General features: G+C 37.9%; 1 protein-coding gene across 1 annotated transcript in view; it reads right to left on the bottom strand.

Annotated features, from left to right (window-relative positions):
* The window catches only part of COL14A1 (collagen type XIV alpha 1 chain), a 111,131-nt gene that overhangs the window by 19,401 nt on the left and 74,607 nt on the right, over positions 1–17,123 (bottom strand). The window contains exons 35-40 of the mRNA XM_072327548.1: positions 15,413–15,490; positions 15,029–15,115; positions 12,070–12,123; positions 11,548–11,643; positions 10,255–10,308; positions 9,031–9,084 (exon numbers count right to left, since the gene is read on the bottom strand). Coding sequence (XP_072183649.1) covers positions 9,031–9,084; positions 10,255–10,308; positions 11,548–11,643; positions 12,070–12,123; positions 15,029–15,115; positions 15,413–15,490 — 423 coding nt within the window. The remainder of the gene's footprint in view (positions 1–9,030; positions 9,085–10,254; positions 10,309–11,547; positions 11,644–12,069; positions 12,124–15,028; positions 15,116–15,412; positions 15,491–17,123) is intronic.

Consider the following 17,123-nt stretch of genomic DNA (forward strand, 5'->3'; position numbering starts at 1 on the left):
GTTCCATTTCTGCTAGAAGGCTTTTTCTTTCTTCTCTTTTTTTTTGCTCTGGGGAGAGTTTATTTCTTAAAAGGAGCTTCAGAGTAGCCAGTACTTTAAGAAATCCAACTACAGTCTCACTGTACATTTGAAATTAGAAAGTAATGCAAAAATGTTGTACTGGCACTTTTCTCCTCTAAATGAATTTCACTTATAAAGTGGGTTTGCTGTCCAACTTGACTCCAACAAGACGGGTCACACTTCCAGGTCTGTTCTCATTGGTTGTGACTGCTCATAGTCCCATGGATTAAGTGCTGAAAGGCTGCAGTTGTCGTGTATCTCCCTATCCTGCAACACTGTCCATATGTACCAGCTATCACAGAGGTCCTGACTCAGGAAGCAGCATAATGAGAGTACGATAGGGATTCTCATGTGGTTTGCATTATGAACGTGCTTCAGAGCTTCCAGAAATTAGAGCCAGAAACTAAAGATAACTTGGAGACTGGAAAGCAAGCAAATCAGAGAAGAAAGGCTGACCAGATGTAGAAGAAAATACACTATCATCAGTAAAGTATGCTTGCAAATTAACCAAAATACACACTTTGTGTCCACATGCTATAAAAAAGATTTCTGAACGGCACAGTAATATGTCAATTATTTAATTAATATACAAAGTAAAAAGGAGAAATATAATCCTATTACAGGCTTAAGACCAGAATATGGAGGTAAGAGTAGAAGGAAAGTGAGGTTTTTAAAGTGTTCATGCTCACACCAAAAGTAAAGAACATTCTAGTTCTTAATAGAGAGCTACTCTGTAAAGCCACAGAAAAAGATGTTTCTTTCTTGTTTTCTGAAATTTTATTCCTGACATAGTTCAGTAATTAAGGCAGCACGAGCTAGTTGTGTTATGCTTTACATGGTTTGGAAACATTAAAAACTGCTTTCATATGGAATAAAAAACCTGGTGTAGGAATATCATCTGTCATGTACCTAGAAAGCATTCTTTTAAAAAAATACACTAGAAGAGTGTGGTAAAATGATGGCAAAATAAGCCATAATAATCAATTTGTATTCTGCCATCTATGCATCTTCCAGGTTGATAAGGAAATATTTTCCTATTTCATAATGCGGTCAGATGAGTTTTGAAGCTTCGAATTACAAAGCAGGTCCCCCAGCACAAAAGCAAAAGTAATATCAACGTGGCATTGAAATAAGGTTACTGTTATCACAGCAGTTTTAAGACACACACAGAGAAGAGGTTGCAAGTCCAGCTCAACTCAAACACATTTGCAAAGTGAGGGAAGTGAACTCATTCCTCAAAAACAGTATTTATAAAGGAGACAGGACGGCAGAAGGAACTCTGAACTGCGTTACAAATGAAGAAACAGGATTTCTGACACTCAGAAAGAATCAGTGCGAACAAGGTTATGAAAAATTCAGTGACGGGTGTCATCCAGTTTTATAATAGCGTGGAAGATTCTATAACTCCTTATTTTTGTAAACAGTATGACTGTCAGGAAAATCAGTATCTTCATGTCTACAAGTATATTTCACTTCTAAAACAAAGATTTAAAATCCACACTTATCTTTGATTAGTACTAAGGCAAGATGAAAACTGTCTGGACACCCATGAGGGCTTAATTTATCTCCTGGAGAAGGAAGTCGAGAGCCTTCCATTGACTTCCATAATACAGCATAAAAATAACACTGTACGATGCCCACCCCTTCTCCCATCCAAGTCAAAGTGCAGAGCTAACAGAATGATCAGCACTATCACATTTTCTTTGAATATAATTCACAATTTATTTTTTAGGAGTGATTTTTTTACTTTTCGCTGCTCCCACCCCTTATCTGTTCCCAGGATTCAATTCTCCTGGCTCTGTGCGTGTATCTCTTGGCCACATAAAATCACTTCCTATTTTGCTTCTTAGCTGTGAAAACTGCTTTTTATAAATAATGACAAAGAGAAGTTGCATTCAAGTGTGAGTATAGTAATACCTATTCTCTCATGTAGATTAGAGACCAAATATATTTGTTTATGCTGCAGTGACACTACTCAGATCATCTGATGGCCAGAATGGATCTGATTCTGAACTTGGGAGCAGGGAAGATTAGTAATGTAATGGGAAACTGGCAGAAAGACTGGGAATGTATTTCTTCTGGCTCTTGTTTCCCATTATTTTTGGTCTACGTAATGTATAAAAAAATAGAGTACTGTGAGAATTCACAAGCTATATTCAGAGCACTGAAGCCTTAACAATGTAATTCACACTGCTGTTTACTGAAATTTCTTCTTTGCTCCACTATCTCCAGAAGCAATTACACAGCACAACAGCACTTCATCTCTTATGACCTCAAATGGAGGGCAGTTTAGAATCAAGATGAATATTGTTTTGCATAGCCATCTTAAATTGGAGCACATTAGGATAATAGTATGAAAAAAGATCAATGGAGAGACAGTGTAGATACAATTGCTTTTTTATCTGGAGTATAATTTGCTAGAATACAAAGGGCACTACAGAACATAGACACCACCTAAATCTCTGCCCTGATGAAGACAGTAGAGGCTGCTGCTGACTTCACTACAAACACTTCAGCTTTTGGCAGCTCAAACTTTGTTCGGGGTATTTGCGGAGAAGTGATTTTTCAAGTAGGATAAACACTGGCAAAATCTAAACTGAAGCTACTGAGGCTTGAAGGACTTCCACATGCTGCTTTGGAATATATCTAAAAACCAAATGCAAACTGGAACCTATGACTACCTTCCCTTTAGGTTGTGTTTGTTTTTTTTTTTCTTTTTCTGATGAAAAAAAATAAAAAATAAAAAATCCTCTTGTTAAAAAACAACAACAACAAACAACATGAGAGAAATAGCATAGAATGGCTCAGATTGGAGCAATCCTTAAAGACCACCTAGTTCCAACCCCATCGCCATAAGCAGAGTTGTCAACCACTAGACCAGGCTACCCAGGATCCCATCCAAACCTGCCCTGAATGCCTCCAGATATGGGGCATCCACAACCTTCATGTGCAACCTTTTCTAGTACTTCATCATCCTCCACGTGAAAAATTTCTTCCTAACATCTAACCTAAATCTACTCTCCTTTAGTTTAAAGCCATTCACCCTTGTCCTGTCACTTTCAGAACATGAGAAAAGTTGGTCCCCCACTTGCTCATAAGCTCCCTTCAAGTATTGGAAGGGTACAATGAGGTCTCCCCAGAGCCTTCTCTTCTCCAAGCTAAACAAGCCCAACTCCTTCAATCTTTCTTCATAGGAGAAGTGCTCCAGCCCTCTGATCATCTTCACGGTCCTCCTGTGTATCCAATCCAACAGCTCCGCATCCTTCCTGTACTGGGGGCCCCAGTAGTATTAGTAAACACTACCAACATATTAATCTGAGGTGTAGCTCCCAAGAGATCATGCACCAACACAAACTATTTTTGATTAAAGCGAACCCAGAAAAGGAGCAGAAATGTAGCTTTCTGGAAGCTTTGGTCAGAACACACACCATTTACTAACTACTATGGACCTGTTTTGTCTCAGCACACAAGAATAAGTTGACTTAGAATTTCCTTTCTTCCTTGTGAAACTATCAGTTCCATCTATGAGCTGACAGTCTGAAATTAATTCAGCATTAATTCTTCATAGTTTAAAATGTATTTCTTGCATATCTTTTGTTAATTATTCAAGTTTTCATTACAGTTAACTTTTAAATAGAAAAAGTCTTCAATGTATATGCTTCCCTCTGACTATACCTTCACGTCTAAATTGAAGAGATCCTCAGAGCAAAAGATGTGGCTCAGCTCATGATGACATGCATGGACACATTTCTGCACCTTTGTGGAAACTAATCTGGGGCCCCTAGGGGACAACAGACTGAACATGAGTCATCAGCATGGCCCTGCAACAAAGACCAACCACATTCTGACTATAGGAGCACAGGCACCAGGTTCAGCAGCAGGTGTGCTTTGGTTTTGACCTTCCTTAAGATTAACATGCTGGAGCAAGTCCAGTTCAGGGTCACCAAATGGTCAGGGCCTGGAGCACAGGACATATGAAGGGAGGCTGAAATAGACTGGTTTGCTCAGCCTGGAGGAGAAAACACTAAGGGGCAATCCTATTACTGTTTAAATTACCTAATCAGAAGAAAAGATGTGACCAGAATAATCTGATAGGTGCACAGTGATGGAACAAAAGGAAGCAGCTACAAGTTGAAAGAGGGAAGTTATAATTAGGTGTTAGGAAAAAAGTGTTACACTGGAGGTGGTGCTATATGACACCAGTTGCACAGAGGGGTTGTGAAGTCCTCATCGTTGGAGGTATTACAAGATTAAACGGAACATGGACCTGAGCTGAACACAGCATTGAACAAATGAATTCTGAAAGGTCCCTTCCAACCTTAATCTGATGATCTCTAAATCTCACTCAATCAGTGTTTATACAAACTGCAGACTGGAAATGGTTATGATCTATGCTGTCCCCTGAACTATGCACTGGAAGAGTTGTAAGTGGTGTCCGTCAACACTACCAATGTTCAATATGAGTCTACATAAAAACGTTTTGGACACGCTCAAAACTATGTTCCAACAGTATCTCATTTACTAGTTCAGACACAGGCTCTGTGTCTTACAGCAAGTTTCTTCAACCTCATGTTCTCAGAGAACACAGAAGAGGAACCATTAGGAGCTGAAGTAATGTTTAAGATGCTGAATCATCTTCCTTATCAGTTAGATGTATGTCACTACACGCAGTCACTACAGACATCAGGATAAAGTAGCACTGGTCAGTGTACTTGGAATCCAAAGTAGCTGCAGCAGCTGAGCAAGGAACATCAGTAACTTCACAGTCCAAATCTCTGGTCCCACCTTCAGTAGATATCAATCAGAGCTTCCTCTGGAATCATACTGTTTCCCAGCAAGGAGAAATGCAGTCTTGTCCCTGGGGAGGAACATTTCCAGGCACCAGGACATGATGAGGGACTCCAGCTGGAAAGCAGCTTGAAATAAAAGGCTGTGGGGTACCCTCGTAGACACAAAGATGGCCATGAGTCAGCAGCGTGCACTTTGCTGCTAAGAAGGCTAATGATATTCTTGGCTACATAGGGTAAAGTTTCACCAGCAGGTCATAAGAGGTGACCCTTCCCCTCTATTCATCATTGGTGAGGCCACATCTGAAGCACTATGTCCAGTTCTGAAGACATGGACGTACTGGAAAGAGTACAGCATGGGGTTATGAAGATGATCAAAGAAGTGGAACATCTGTCCTATGAGGAAATGCTGTTCTGTTTAGGGAAGAGGAAGCTCAAAGAGAATGTTATCAACATGTATAAATACCTGAAGGGAGAGTGCAAAGAAAATGAAGACAGCCTCTTTTCAGTGGTGCCCAGTGACAGGACAAGAGGCAAAGGGCACAAAATGGAACACAAGAGGGTCTGTCTGAACATCAGGAAAAATTCTTTTACTGTGCAGTTGATGGAAAACTGCCAAAGGTCACCCAGAGAAATTGTGGAGTCTCCCTGTCTCCTTTCTTGGAGATTTTCAAAAGCTTCCTGGACATGGTCTTGGGCAGCCTGCACGGGTTGTCCCTGCTTGAGGAGGGCATTTGGACCGGATGGCCTCCAGAGATCCCTTCCCACCTCAGCCATTCTGTGACTGTGTGATTAGACTTCCTTTGTCACAGCTGTGTAGATCTGTCCTCTGGAGTGGCTTGAACTTTGCAAGAAATAACAAGGATCGCAACCGTGACTTCACCTTGGATAGTAGCCATGGAGATATGGGAAAGAGAAGACTTTTCCCCTCTCTACGTACACATCTAAACAAGGGTCAGTCTCACTCTGTTTCCAAACTTTCTACTCTTGGCTGAAAAAGGCAAACAAAAAGCACAAGAGAGTCTAATTACAGCCTACATATTCACCAGGATACATGACGTCAGTTCGGATTCTCCAGCGTGCTATTCAAGCTGTATCTTTCAATAAGATATGCTTGGGAGAAACACAATCTGTTCCCTTTAGAAAAAGCCTCTGTATATTGCCAGCTACAAATACAGGACAGTAAGAGAGCACAGTAAACAGCCACAAAACTAGCTGTAAAATAAAATCAAAAAGAAACCTTTTTGTATTTTATAAAATCTTTGATATCACTCTTATATAACTTGAAGCTGATGAGAGGGCAGGAGAACGCTCACACTATAGTCTGAAATGTACGCATAAACCAGTCAGCAGACAGGTTTAGAAATACGATCAAGAATATTCAGAAAGTTTGCTTTATTATCAGAAAACACGTTTATTCCTCTGATTCCAATTTAACACAGTATTTTTATAACATCACCCTATTTTTTGTTTTGGGTGTTTTTTTTGTATAGAGGGTGTTTCATTATAAAAATAATCTTTGTATGAACTCATAGCAGACAGTGGAGACGCTCCAGTTTTTTAACTCGTTACTAAAATCCATGACAAGCAAAACTAAACAGGAACTAAAAAGCAGTTCAGAAACACAGAAAACTACTACTAGATTAAATGCTAAACTAAAATACGAAGAGTAAAAAAAATAAAGACCTTTTCTGAATTGATTTCGACAATAAAAGCATAAATGATAAATGTTAGAATTCAAAAGAAAAAAGGAAGTACCACAGAGTGAAGTAACCGGAAGAGAAAAATCCTTGACTGCAGGACTTCTTGAGTCTCTTATCAGATTATCCCCAGTTCAAACCAGCTCTCAGAAATCTCCCAATAAATATCAGCCCCGTTCTTACCTCCCATTAAACCTGATGTGATTTAGTCATCTGCTTAAGTGCTTTGTGGCACTGGTTCCATGCTATAATTAAAATATTTCAATGAACAAAAAATACTAATGAGGAAATGATGGCTAAGCTAAGAATAATGTATAAGATCTCAGTTCTAATAGTTTAATAGCTGCAAAACAGTTTGGTGTCTTGGCTAACGGGAGGAAGCCCAACAAAGGAAACATTATACAAAAAGGCAATTTACTTCTTAGGAATTTTCCAGTTCCTTTTTGCTGTTGCTGCAGTTACGCCTTTCCGAATTATGCCTTTCTCCAATGCTTGGTCTTCAAAGAGACTTTGGTTATATCATTGGCTTGGATCTTCACTCATCAAAAGCAATTTTATGTTGTCATAACTTCACAGTAATCAAATAAGTTCCAACACCACAAAATTAATAAAACACCCTTGTTTGTTGCCATAGAAATAATTACTGCTGCTCAATATTGCATAAGGTCACACAGAGACAATAAGAGGTTAACAGACCTATTTCTGTGAGATCTGATCTACTTATCCAGCTACTTTGATGAGCAACAGAAGAAAATGAACACGAGCCAAGCATGATTACTTCATATATTAAAACTGGCTATTTATTTACTTGCCCTTCCATATTATAGACAATGCTGGGGTCTTCTACAGAAGAAGAACTGCACACCCTTTCCATATTGTATCAAAAACCTTTGCTGCACCAGTCTTACCCCATGCTTATCTCAGAAGCATAATTTCGCTGTATCAACCTGCTGAGTTCCATATGTAGGAAAACTAGATTAGTTCTGAACTCCTGGCTAACACAGACAGGGCTGAGTGACTCAACTGCAAAAGACGCGAGCTATAGCATGAATTAAAACTCTGGGTACTTTTCACTGCAGATTGCAAAATGCTCAGTTTAACTACTGATCAGGAATGAGAAAGAGGGGGTACATGCCACTCACACCAACAACTTCTAGAACAACATCACTTCAACTTGGCTATGGCCAAGATTAGACAAACATTGTGGCAAAAATCCAAATGCCCGTCAGGCCCCAAGACTTTACTAACATGGAGATGAACAGGTGATACCAAGCTCAGGGAACTTAGGTGGAAAAGATACAATACAGCCAAAGAGAAGAGATTAAAATCATGTAAAAAATGAGCTTCTATATAAAAGGCAGCAAGTAGGAAAATGAATACATTTATCTTCATATTTCATTACATGTTAATTAAAATTATGAGTCTACTCATCTGATTAGAACATTGTTCATCTGAAGATAATGCTGTGCAAATCTTTATCTTAATAAAATCAGTTTCTTTGTTTTAGAGGAAAAACATCCATGCATTGCCTAAATTCTACAGTAATTTCAGAGGAATAATTTACATATTTAAATTACTTGCTTCAACTCACAATAGTGAAAGTATTTAAGCACATGTTTAAATTTATAGTAATGAGCTCAACTACACATATCATTATACAGATATGCATGTATTTTTATAACATTTACTGGTAAATGCCAGAAATCCAAAGAAGGTTGAGATTTACCAGAAATGAGTTACATTACAATATACAAAAAAAAAAGAACATAAATACATAAATCTTGTTCAAGGGTAACTGAAAAGTCATATTTAACAGTAAACTTCTGCTGTATACAGAAACATTGTTCTATGCTAACGATGGCCTTCTAGCACCTAACTAATAATAAAAGTCCTCCCAAGCAGAAAGGTTTAATGTATAGTTTTAACTACACACACGAATATGAAGATTTGTCTTTTACTGATTCCTGGGCAGAATGTACTTTCATTTGTTCTTCCAGACGCAGAATGAGGTTGACCAAATTTTCATATTCTTATTCAAACTTTCCTCACATCAGTAGTTTCTACATGTGTTCACATTCAATATAAGGTGCTCTTGCAACTGTCTTCATTATTCAGTAATTAGCTAGATCACTTGATTGCATGCTTATTGTGTAACACTTACCCACCATCTAATTTTAAACATACAAGCAAATGAACTAATTGGCAGTGCTGGAAACAGCAACGTCTATCCCTGTGAAAGGCATTAAGTGCAGACATGGTGCACGGTGCCCCCACTGCTCACCTAGTATTACCCAACCTTGACTTAGCAGATGGAAAGATACTCCACCCTATCTCTGCCATCTCTTCTGACTGGCACAGAGATACAGGTCTCCAGAAACAACAGAACGTAAATGACATAAGCTACAATAAATCGGCCATGCTAGGAAACGTATCCATTATGGAACAGAGTCTTTTAAAACAAACACAAGTTCATTTTACCTTACCCTTTGACCTTGAGCTCCATCTCTTCCGGGTGAACCTGATGCTCCTGGGACACCCTAAGCATTATAAAGGGAGAACCAGTGATGAGATAACTCAACAGAATGCAACAAAATCGCTTTCCAGTTTAACTGTATGGCATGCTTTTTCATAAATGAGAGGAACTGGGGAATTGATAATGGTTGGGGCCGTAGAAGCGTTAGTAGTGAAGGCATTTCTGTGAAATGAGGGATGGTTAAATACACTTTGTTAAAATGCACACTCATTCGTGCTCCCTCACTGCAATCCTCTCTTAAGGACACTGACAATTAAATCGCATCAGCCTTCCTGTGCTGCTAAGCTGTAAAGCAATCTGCATCATTCCAGTGTTGTGTCAATATGACTCTACTGCATGAGTCTGTATCTTAATCTGAAGGAATAAATGATATTTCTCTTTTCTAAAAGACAGACTGGCACTACACTGTTTGAAGTCAGTGTAGCAATATGAAATGGCCTAAGTATGACTACAAGTTATGTCCAGCACAGCTCCACATTGTTCAAGTGAAATCTCATTCTCTGGCTCATGAAAGCAGCAGAGCAGCCATTACTGTGGTTGTCCAGAAGGCTGACAAAACTTATTTACGAGGAAAGATTGCATGAGTTTACTATCCCCAACATATGTGAAGAACAGGGGGGAACATGGTAACAACCAACAAACAGAGGGAGGATATACTGAGAAGAAAAAGGAAGAGCAAATGATCCTGGGAAGCAGCAATCAACTGGAATGAAAACTCCTTTCTAAATACCAGACATGAATTAAGTTAAGATTCACTGAAAGTTACAGTTTTTAATATGCTGATCTTGTGAATGATACCCTAGGAAAAAAATTAACTGCCTGATATGTCCTCCTAAATAATTCCAGGAGGAATTTACTGTGCTCAAAGTGAACATAAGCAGATGTTAGCAATAATTCACTACATAAGCAGAAATTTAAAAGTCAATATTTTCTAAGTTGTTATAGACCCAATTTCAGTGTTTAACAAGGTCGAGAAAATAAGCAGTTCTTCAGACCCTGAACAATTTGGTCACTGCATACCAGCATACCCTAGATTCCTGCTTCTAAATATCCATTTGAATTTACCATGACAACAAACTTCTCAGCAATTCTGGCTATGTGCCTTAAATTCACAATGATGTCAGTTCAACACAAACTTAGTAAGTGACAGGTCAAACAATAACATAGAGAATACCTGCAGGCCAGGAAAACCAAGATCTCCTTTCTCTCCCTTTTCACCCGGTGGCCCCTGCAGAATAAGAAACACTCATAGTAACTCAAATACATGGTTACTTTCCTATTTATAATAGTTCTCATCAGCATCTTTAGGAAAAAAAAACAACAACAACAAACAGACAAGAAGCACACAAACAAGCAGAAAACAAGCCTACTTTTCCTGCTGAAAGCAAACTTTAAACTCAATTTGAAAAAAAAACGAAACTGAAGAATTTACAACGATAAAAAATAAAGACTACGAAATTCACTTGAAAAGACTTCAGAATTAAGCTGACAGAAGTACAGCCATTATGTCACAAGAAATGCAGTTGGTTTTTCTTTCCTCACAGAATTCTATTTCATTTCAGTCCTCGGGAGTACTTCCTTTAATGATGAAACCACTGGATCTCTGCAGAATGCATGGATGACAAAGATATCCTTTTCCAGATAGTGAGCTAATGTTAATTAAATTCTGTCACAACACATTTCCTCTATGAAATAACTGGTTTTATAATTAATGTATTCTGTCTTACTCCCCGATAACAGCATCAAAAATATGTAGTTTTAAGAAATTACTTTGTCATATTTTTACTGTAGTGCAGTAGAAAAAAAGAAAAGGTGTTGTAACATTAAAATTATGAAACAAGTCTAGCAGAAAAAAAAGACATTTATCTGATGCCTTTCAGGACTTGTATGTACCCATCTACCAGAGATGGATATAAAACAAATTTGTCCTCTTGGTTCATTGTTCTGTCAACGTGTGTTTGTGATGAAATTCTGATACTTATTTCACAATAGCTTTGCAAATTCCAAGCCTAATCATCTGCTGTGATGACAGACTCTTTGAGTGCAGTGAATACTATTGCTCAGTTTTGGCAGCAAATACAGTGTTCTTGCTTAGGTATACCTTTCAAGTCAGAACTGATCTGCAATGAGCAATTCCACAACTAGAAGAAAGATTAAATATGAACATTTTGGTTCGGGGCCATGTTACTCCCCTACCACGATTCTTTTTTTTACTTGTCTCAAGGCTCATACCTGAGTCACAGCAAACTGATTAAATTCCTCCAGCTAACAAGAAGATCATATCCAAGTGCCAACTGGAACGCTGGTATTAAACCCCTTTCACTGTAGGTTAAACCCAAATATGCAACTTCCCCTCAAATACTGAAATGCAGATTCTGATCAGAACACCAAAAGATATTTTGGTCTAATCTAGGATACATGGTGCCCAAAACACAGAAGAAAACCCTATTGTTTTTGTAAGTCTCACTGGAAGGCCTTGAATAGAAAGTCCACTGGGTCCTTGTGGTCCTGGAGGTCCTTGAGGTCCAGGAACACCAATTTCACCTCGAGGTCCATCTGGTCCCTAAAGTAACACAGGACATAAGTTAAACTCCTATCATATGGACTAAAGGCAGCTTCTGTTTGAAGAATTAAGTACTTGATAGACTCAGAAACATCTGAAATATGAGTTAACATTTGAGTGAACAGTTAGTGTTCCATTTTAAAAAGGCATGGCTCCTTTACAGATACAAAAAAAATAAAAATAAAAATAATTTAAAAAAAAAGATATATGCTGCTGTAGCAGCATTCTGAATTTTATTTCTTTTATCAAGAAACACACATGACAAGTGATTGTCATGAAAAGAGACACACGAAACACCAATGGCATTTCACTATGCATTTTCCCCAGCAACAGTAGAGAATCTGGGATTCATTTCATGGTTTACATGCAGCAGAAATAAAGCAAGAGCCTGTGCATCTGACAACCATAAAGTGCTGTACAATGTACCTTTGGACCTGGATCTCCACGATGACCTTTGGCACCTCTGACACCTGGACCACCCTGTAAAGTACAAGCACAGGACTTTCTGAAAACCAAAACTTTCAAATAAATAGAAACGAAATCCAGAGAAGCCCAAACGTTTCTTTCCTGTTCTTGAATCATAGTGAGTATCCTGTCCAGATCCTTCCAGTGGAGTAATTAAACTGAGAACAGACTTCAGTGTGGTCATACATAGGAGCAGATTTAAATGCAGGTGTATCTAGTTTCCAGAGCCAAGAATGCACACACAGTAAGTATCAAAATAACACTGAAGCCTGTAATAGGGATAGAAGTGCACGCATGCGGTCATGGGTTCCCCTTCAGTTGCTGAAACCTCCTGCACATCTGTCCATTCTCCTCAGGATCACCATGCTGTTAAAGGCTGAGTTTTCAATTACTAAGGAATATTTTTCAGCAAGGACAACTGCAGTGTCTACTAAATTTACAATGATCAAACTTAGTGTTACACTCAGGCAAATAATCTTTCACCTATTTTTGTCTTTCTTACTTTCTTCAGTGGTGCCTACATCTGTTAATCATTTATTAACCAAATGTTGACATTCTTATTAGTATCATCTGAGACACTGGAGTTGCATATACCTATGGACGACTGCCATGAATGTGTTTTGCATATACATGCTGGACGTGCTTTATCCTCCAGGACAGCATAAAGATTGTTTTCCACATTTTTTCAGGTCAATTTCCCTCTTCCTTCACTTGAGTATATTCTTTTATCTCTAGGGATATAAGCATTACAGAGACTCTGACCTTCTTTGTAGTCAAAAAGGACTGTGTACAACTAGACATCGTAAATGAATCATTTGCTTTAAGATTCACAGTGAGTCTGGTCTTGAACCCAGTAATCCTAGCATGGCAAACGCACAAATTCCAGAAAAGCATTGATTTAAGTTGAAAACATCACAAGAGCCTCCCTTATTTTTCCTATAAATTAGTTCTAGTGGGTAAATCCCAGCATTAATAAAATTGTATAAAAATATCAAATTTGTCATTTCTTTGATTTCTAGTTCAAGCCAAGATTTCCTGTTATGTCTTTTCTGTTCTTTAGAGTCAATACTTCCCCAAGAAACAAATCTTAATCAACTGTCATGAATTCACCTCTTCAGTTTTTTTGGTTAGATAAAACCAATGAAGCACTGAAAGCTTTTCATTACAATTAAACTTCTCCAAGTGATCCAATAACTGTGATGCCATGTAACTGTCTGGCAAAAAAATTAAAAATAATTAAAAAAAAATCACTCAGAAGAGAATTACATTCTCCCCCATCCAGACGATGATACGAAAGAACAGGACAGACTCTTCAGCAAGGTCTGCTGTGATAGGAAAAGGTGAGACAGTTTCAAACTAAAAGAAGGGAAACTTAGACTGGAGATAAGGTAAAAGATTTTTTTACAGTAAGGGTAGTGAAGCACTGGAACAGGTTGCTTGGAGAGGTGGTGGATGATCCCTCCCTGGAGATATTCAAGGTCAGGCCAGACTAAGCTCTGAATAACTCGATCTAGCTGTAGATGTCCATGCTCACTGTAGAGGAGTAGGACTAGATGACCTGTAAGGGTTCCTTCCAATGTAAACAATGCTAGGATTCTATGACTTTTCTGCTTGATTTTAAACCTCCTCTTGTAGGGAATTACCTTACTCAAGTTATTGATTGTTTATTGATGAATTAAGCTTTGGCATTTCTTGATCCATTTGGATTTTGAACTGTAGCAACACATATCCTTCCATTCAATTAATTTTTAAACATTTTTTAATTTTTCTGAGAAATGTAGTGAAAGGATTCATGTGAATTATCCCACTGTAAAGAAACACACCGGAAACCTATAGAAAGGAATTAAAACCCTAATCCATACTTGACTCATAACCTATACTCGAATAGGAGAACACAGTAATTTTTTCCTTGTTCAAGACACACCTCTTTAGTGAAATTTCTCCTTTTCAAGTTCCTTTTCAAGTTTCTGTACCTAAAACTTAAAGGACAGTTCTTGCAAAAGATGTCATGTCCGAATTGCTGATGTTATGTAATTTGTGTACTTTAAAATCTTTTCAAAATGCTTATTTTCCCTTACATTCTTCATTGGCTCTTTCTCTTCAAAACATGCTCTTGCATCATTCAGAACAGTATGATCAGAGAAACATGAAATTTGTTCATGAGAGGGCCTTATGTCAAGCTATCTTAGCAAGCAGCCCTAACATGCCAATCAGAGTTAGCAATCTGTGAAAGAAAAAACACATGAATGTTCTACAATTAGAACATCCTAGTTACAATTATCTTACAGTAAATCAACAATATATTATTGTAAATAGAGCCTACAGCTGTTTTAAACTGCCACAAATCAGCCATGTTATGTGAGACTGAGTTATCTGAATTCATGTCACCCACATCTCAGTTGTCTGGTCTGATCCATTATCTGAATTATTCTATAAGCCAGGAGAAAGAATGATTTATTCCATCTTCCTAAGATGCTACGCTGACTTGGAAAGTAAGATATCTGTCTTCTAGATGAGACTCTCTAGTTCCACTTGTTACACAAGAAACATAAAACACTTGCTGAACATTTATACAGTAAACTCTTAGAGGAGTGCTAGCAAAGTAACATCACAAAGTACAGGGAAGATTTGAGACTGTATATTTCATCATTCACTGGCAAGCTAGAAAAGCTTCCAATTCCCTAAATGCTTCAGGCCTTCTTCTTAACCATTAGATATTTGACTTAGTGATAAGTTGTTGTTTTTTTTTTGTTTTTCTTTCTTAGCATCTTTATTCTAATTGAATGTCAATGAATAATTTTACTGATACTTGGAACTAAACTTATTAGTTATACAATTTCAGTATGTTTACATGTCTTGGAATAAAGGTGGCACAGGGACAACTTGGTACAATTGGCTAAAATCCTGAATAAAGTCTTACCGGTGGTCCTGGAGGTCCCAGAGGACCCTTATTAGCTTCTGAACAGGAACAAGCATGAGGAAGGGCAGGGCAATTCTCCTCATCTCTCTAAGGAAAGATCAAGATTCGATGAGTAAGAAGAGATTCAAGATTCATAAGTAAGAATTTTATGAATGGAAAAATAGTACTACACTGGTGCCTTAAAACAGCTTTAATATGCATCATATTGACTTTCAGTAGGAAAAGTAATCCAAGTACACCTGGACATTTTTGAAAACACTTCCTGTTTTCCAAGAAAAACAGGAAAAACTGAAAAACTGAAACCAAACATTTCCTTTAAAACATCCGTCTTGATAAAAGGAAGGATAGAAGTAAATTGTACAGTTAATGAAAAAAGTTTCTCACCAAGCCAGGAAGCTCACAGCATTTGTCTCGATTGGCCCATGAGGTAGCACAAACAATGTCAAACATCTGCAACTGCAACTGTTTCAAAATAAGGATGATATAGAAGATGATTGTTAGTTGTAAGATCAGCGCAAAACAGAGACACCAGCAAGAAAAGCTACCTTCATTCAAGTACTCTGGCTAGACAGAGGAATGGCCATCAACTTAGAGCCGCTAGTCACAAATATGCTAGCCTAAACTGTAAAAATGCTTCTGTTCCAAACAACATGTCCAACTATCAGATATGCTACTGATTGAGCAAGCTGTTCAATGTGAAATGCTGTAGGCATTTGTCTTCACCTCCCTGGCCCAGTTCCTGGTTTTGTCCAGTGGTGCTTCCCAATACTTTGTTCCAGCAAAGGAAGCACGAAGAGACAGGTGTAAGAGAGCTGAACTTCTCAAAATATCCCACTTGTCTGGTGCTCAGATTTTATCCGGAACAAGATCTCCTGTAGCATATTACTTACACTGGAACTGAGCCACAGATAATATTTATCATCTTCTCCAGTTCTGTTTTCTTTTAAAATGTGCCCGCTTTTAACCATATTATCCTCAGGCAATGAGAAGTTACAAATGGTGAAAAGCTTGCTGCATGACAACTGTGGTCAAAGAAAAAATCCCACCTCGCGTCTGGGAACACGCTATGGACAAGAATTTAATCTACAGGAGCACAAACATTTGCTAAACATTACAGCTGCCAGGTAGTCAGAAACAATATACTAAATAGGATTCAACGGTAAAACCAAGTGTCCCCATTACAGCCTTGATCCAGATAAAAAAATGGGTGTAGAGAGATGAAGCTTTACTCAGTTTCTATTTCCATTCTTTTTTCCTTGCCTCATTTACTTGCATATTGAGTAGAGAAGGGAACAGAACAGAACACCCTATTAAATTAGCCCCACATGTTAAAAATATTGAGGAATGGCTAGAGATAGAAGAATGATCTTTAGTTTTGCTATTATTTTCATTTAAGCAATTGTAAATCCTTATTTTCAGCGACACTGTTTTAAAACTAGAACAGAGGAATGAAGCTACCGATTTTAGAAGCTTTACAACTTCATTTCTTTTGATAAAATAAAATAGAAATGGGTACCTTTGATTTTGTTTCATTTTTTTTTCTTACACAAGTCAACTACTATATTTTAAACAAAGAAATACTTTTGCATACATAGAATTTCTCCTTTTCTGCCAGCAGATTAATCTGTATCCTAGCTATTTCAAATTCATGCTGGCTTCATATGGAGCCACTTGGACATTTCCTCATTACACATCTCAGGACTAATAATTCCACAAAGACTCGTTGATTTGCTTAACTCAGAATGACCCTGGGCATGTACATGGTACTACTCTTAAGCAAATCAGACATCTCCAAAAAAGACCGCAGAAACATGTCAGCCAGTTGTGCAGAAATCATTTCAGGGTCAGAAGTAAGCAGCATTTCCACTTTTTCCATAAATCACTCTGTCCCAAGCTCCTCTGTTATCCTAAACAACAGAAGCCTGACATTACTGGTTAAATTTATGCAGTCCTACACAGGAGAGTATACGCAATCGTATTCTGGATTAAACAATCCAGAGATCCATAGTAATAGAATATGTTGGCGTAAAATAAAGAGCAAGTAGACATTCTCTGAATTGCTGTATTCACCATCCAAATGTTGAATGACTCAGTA

Source organism: Excalfactoria chinensis, chromosome 2, assembly GCF_039878825.1.
Source record: "Excalfactoria chinensis isolate bCotChi1 chromosome 2, bCotChi1.hap2, whole genome shotgun sequence".
In the NCBI taxonomy this organism is placed as follows: Eukaryota; Metazoa; Chordata; class Aves; order Galliformes; family Phasianidae; genus Excalfactoria; species Excalfactoria chinensis.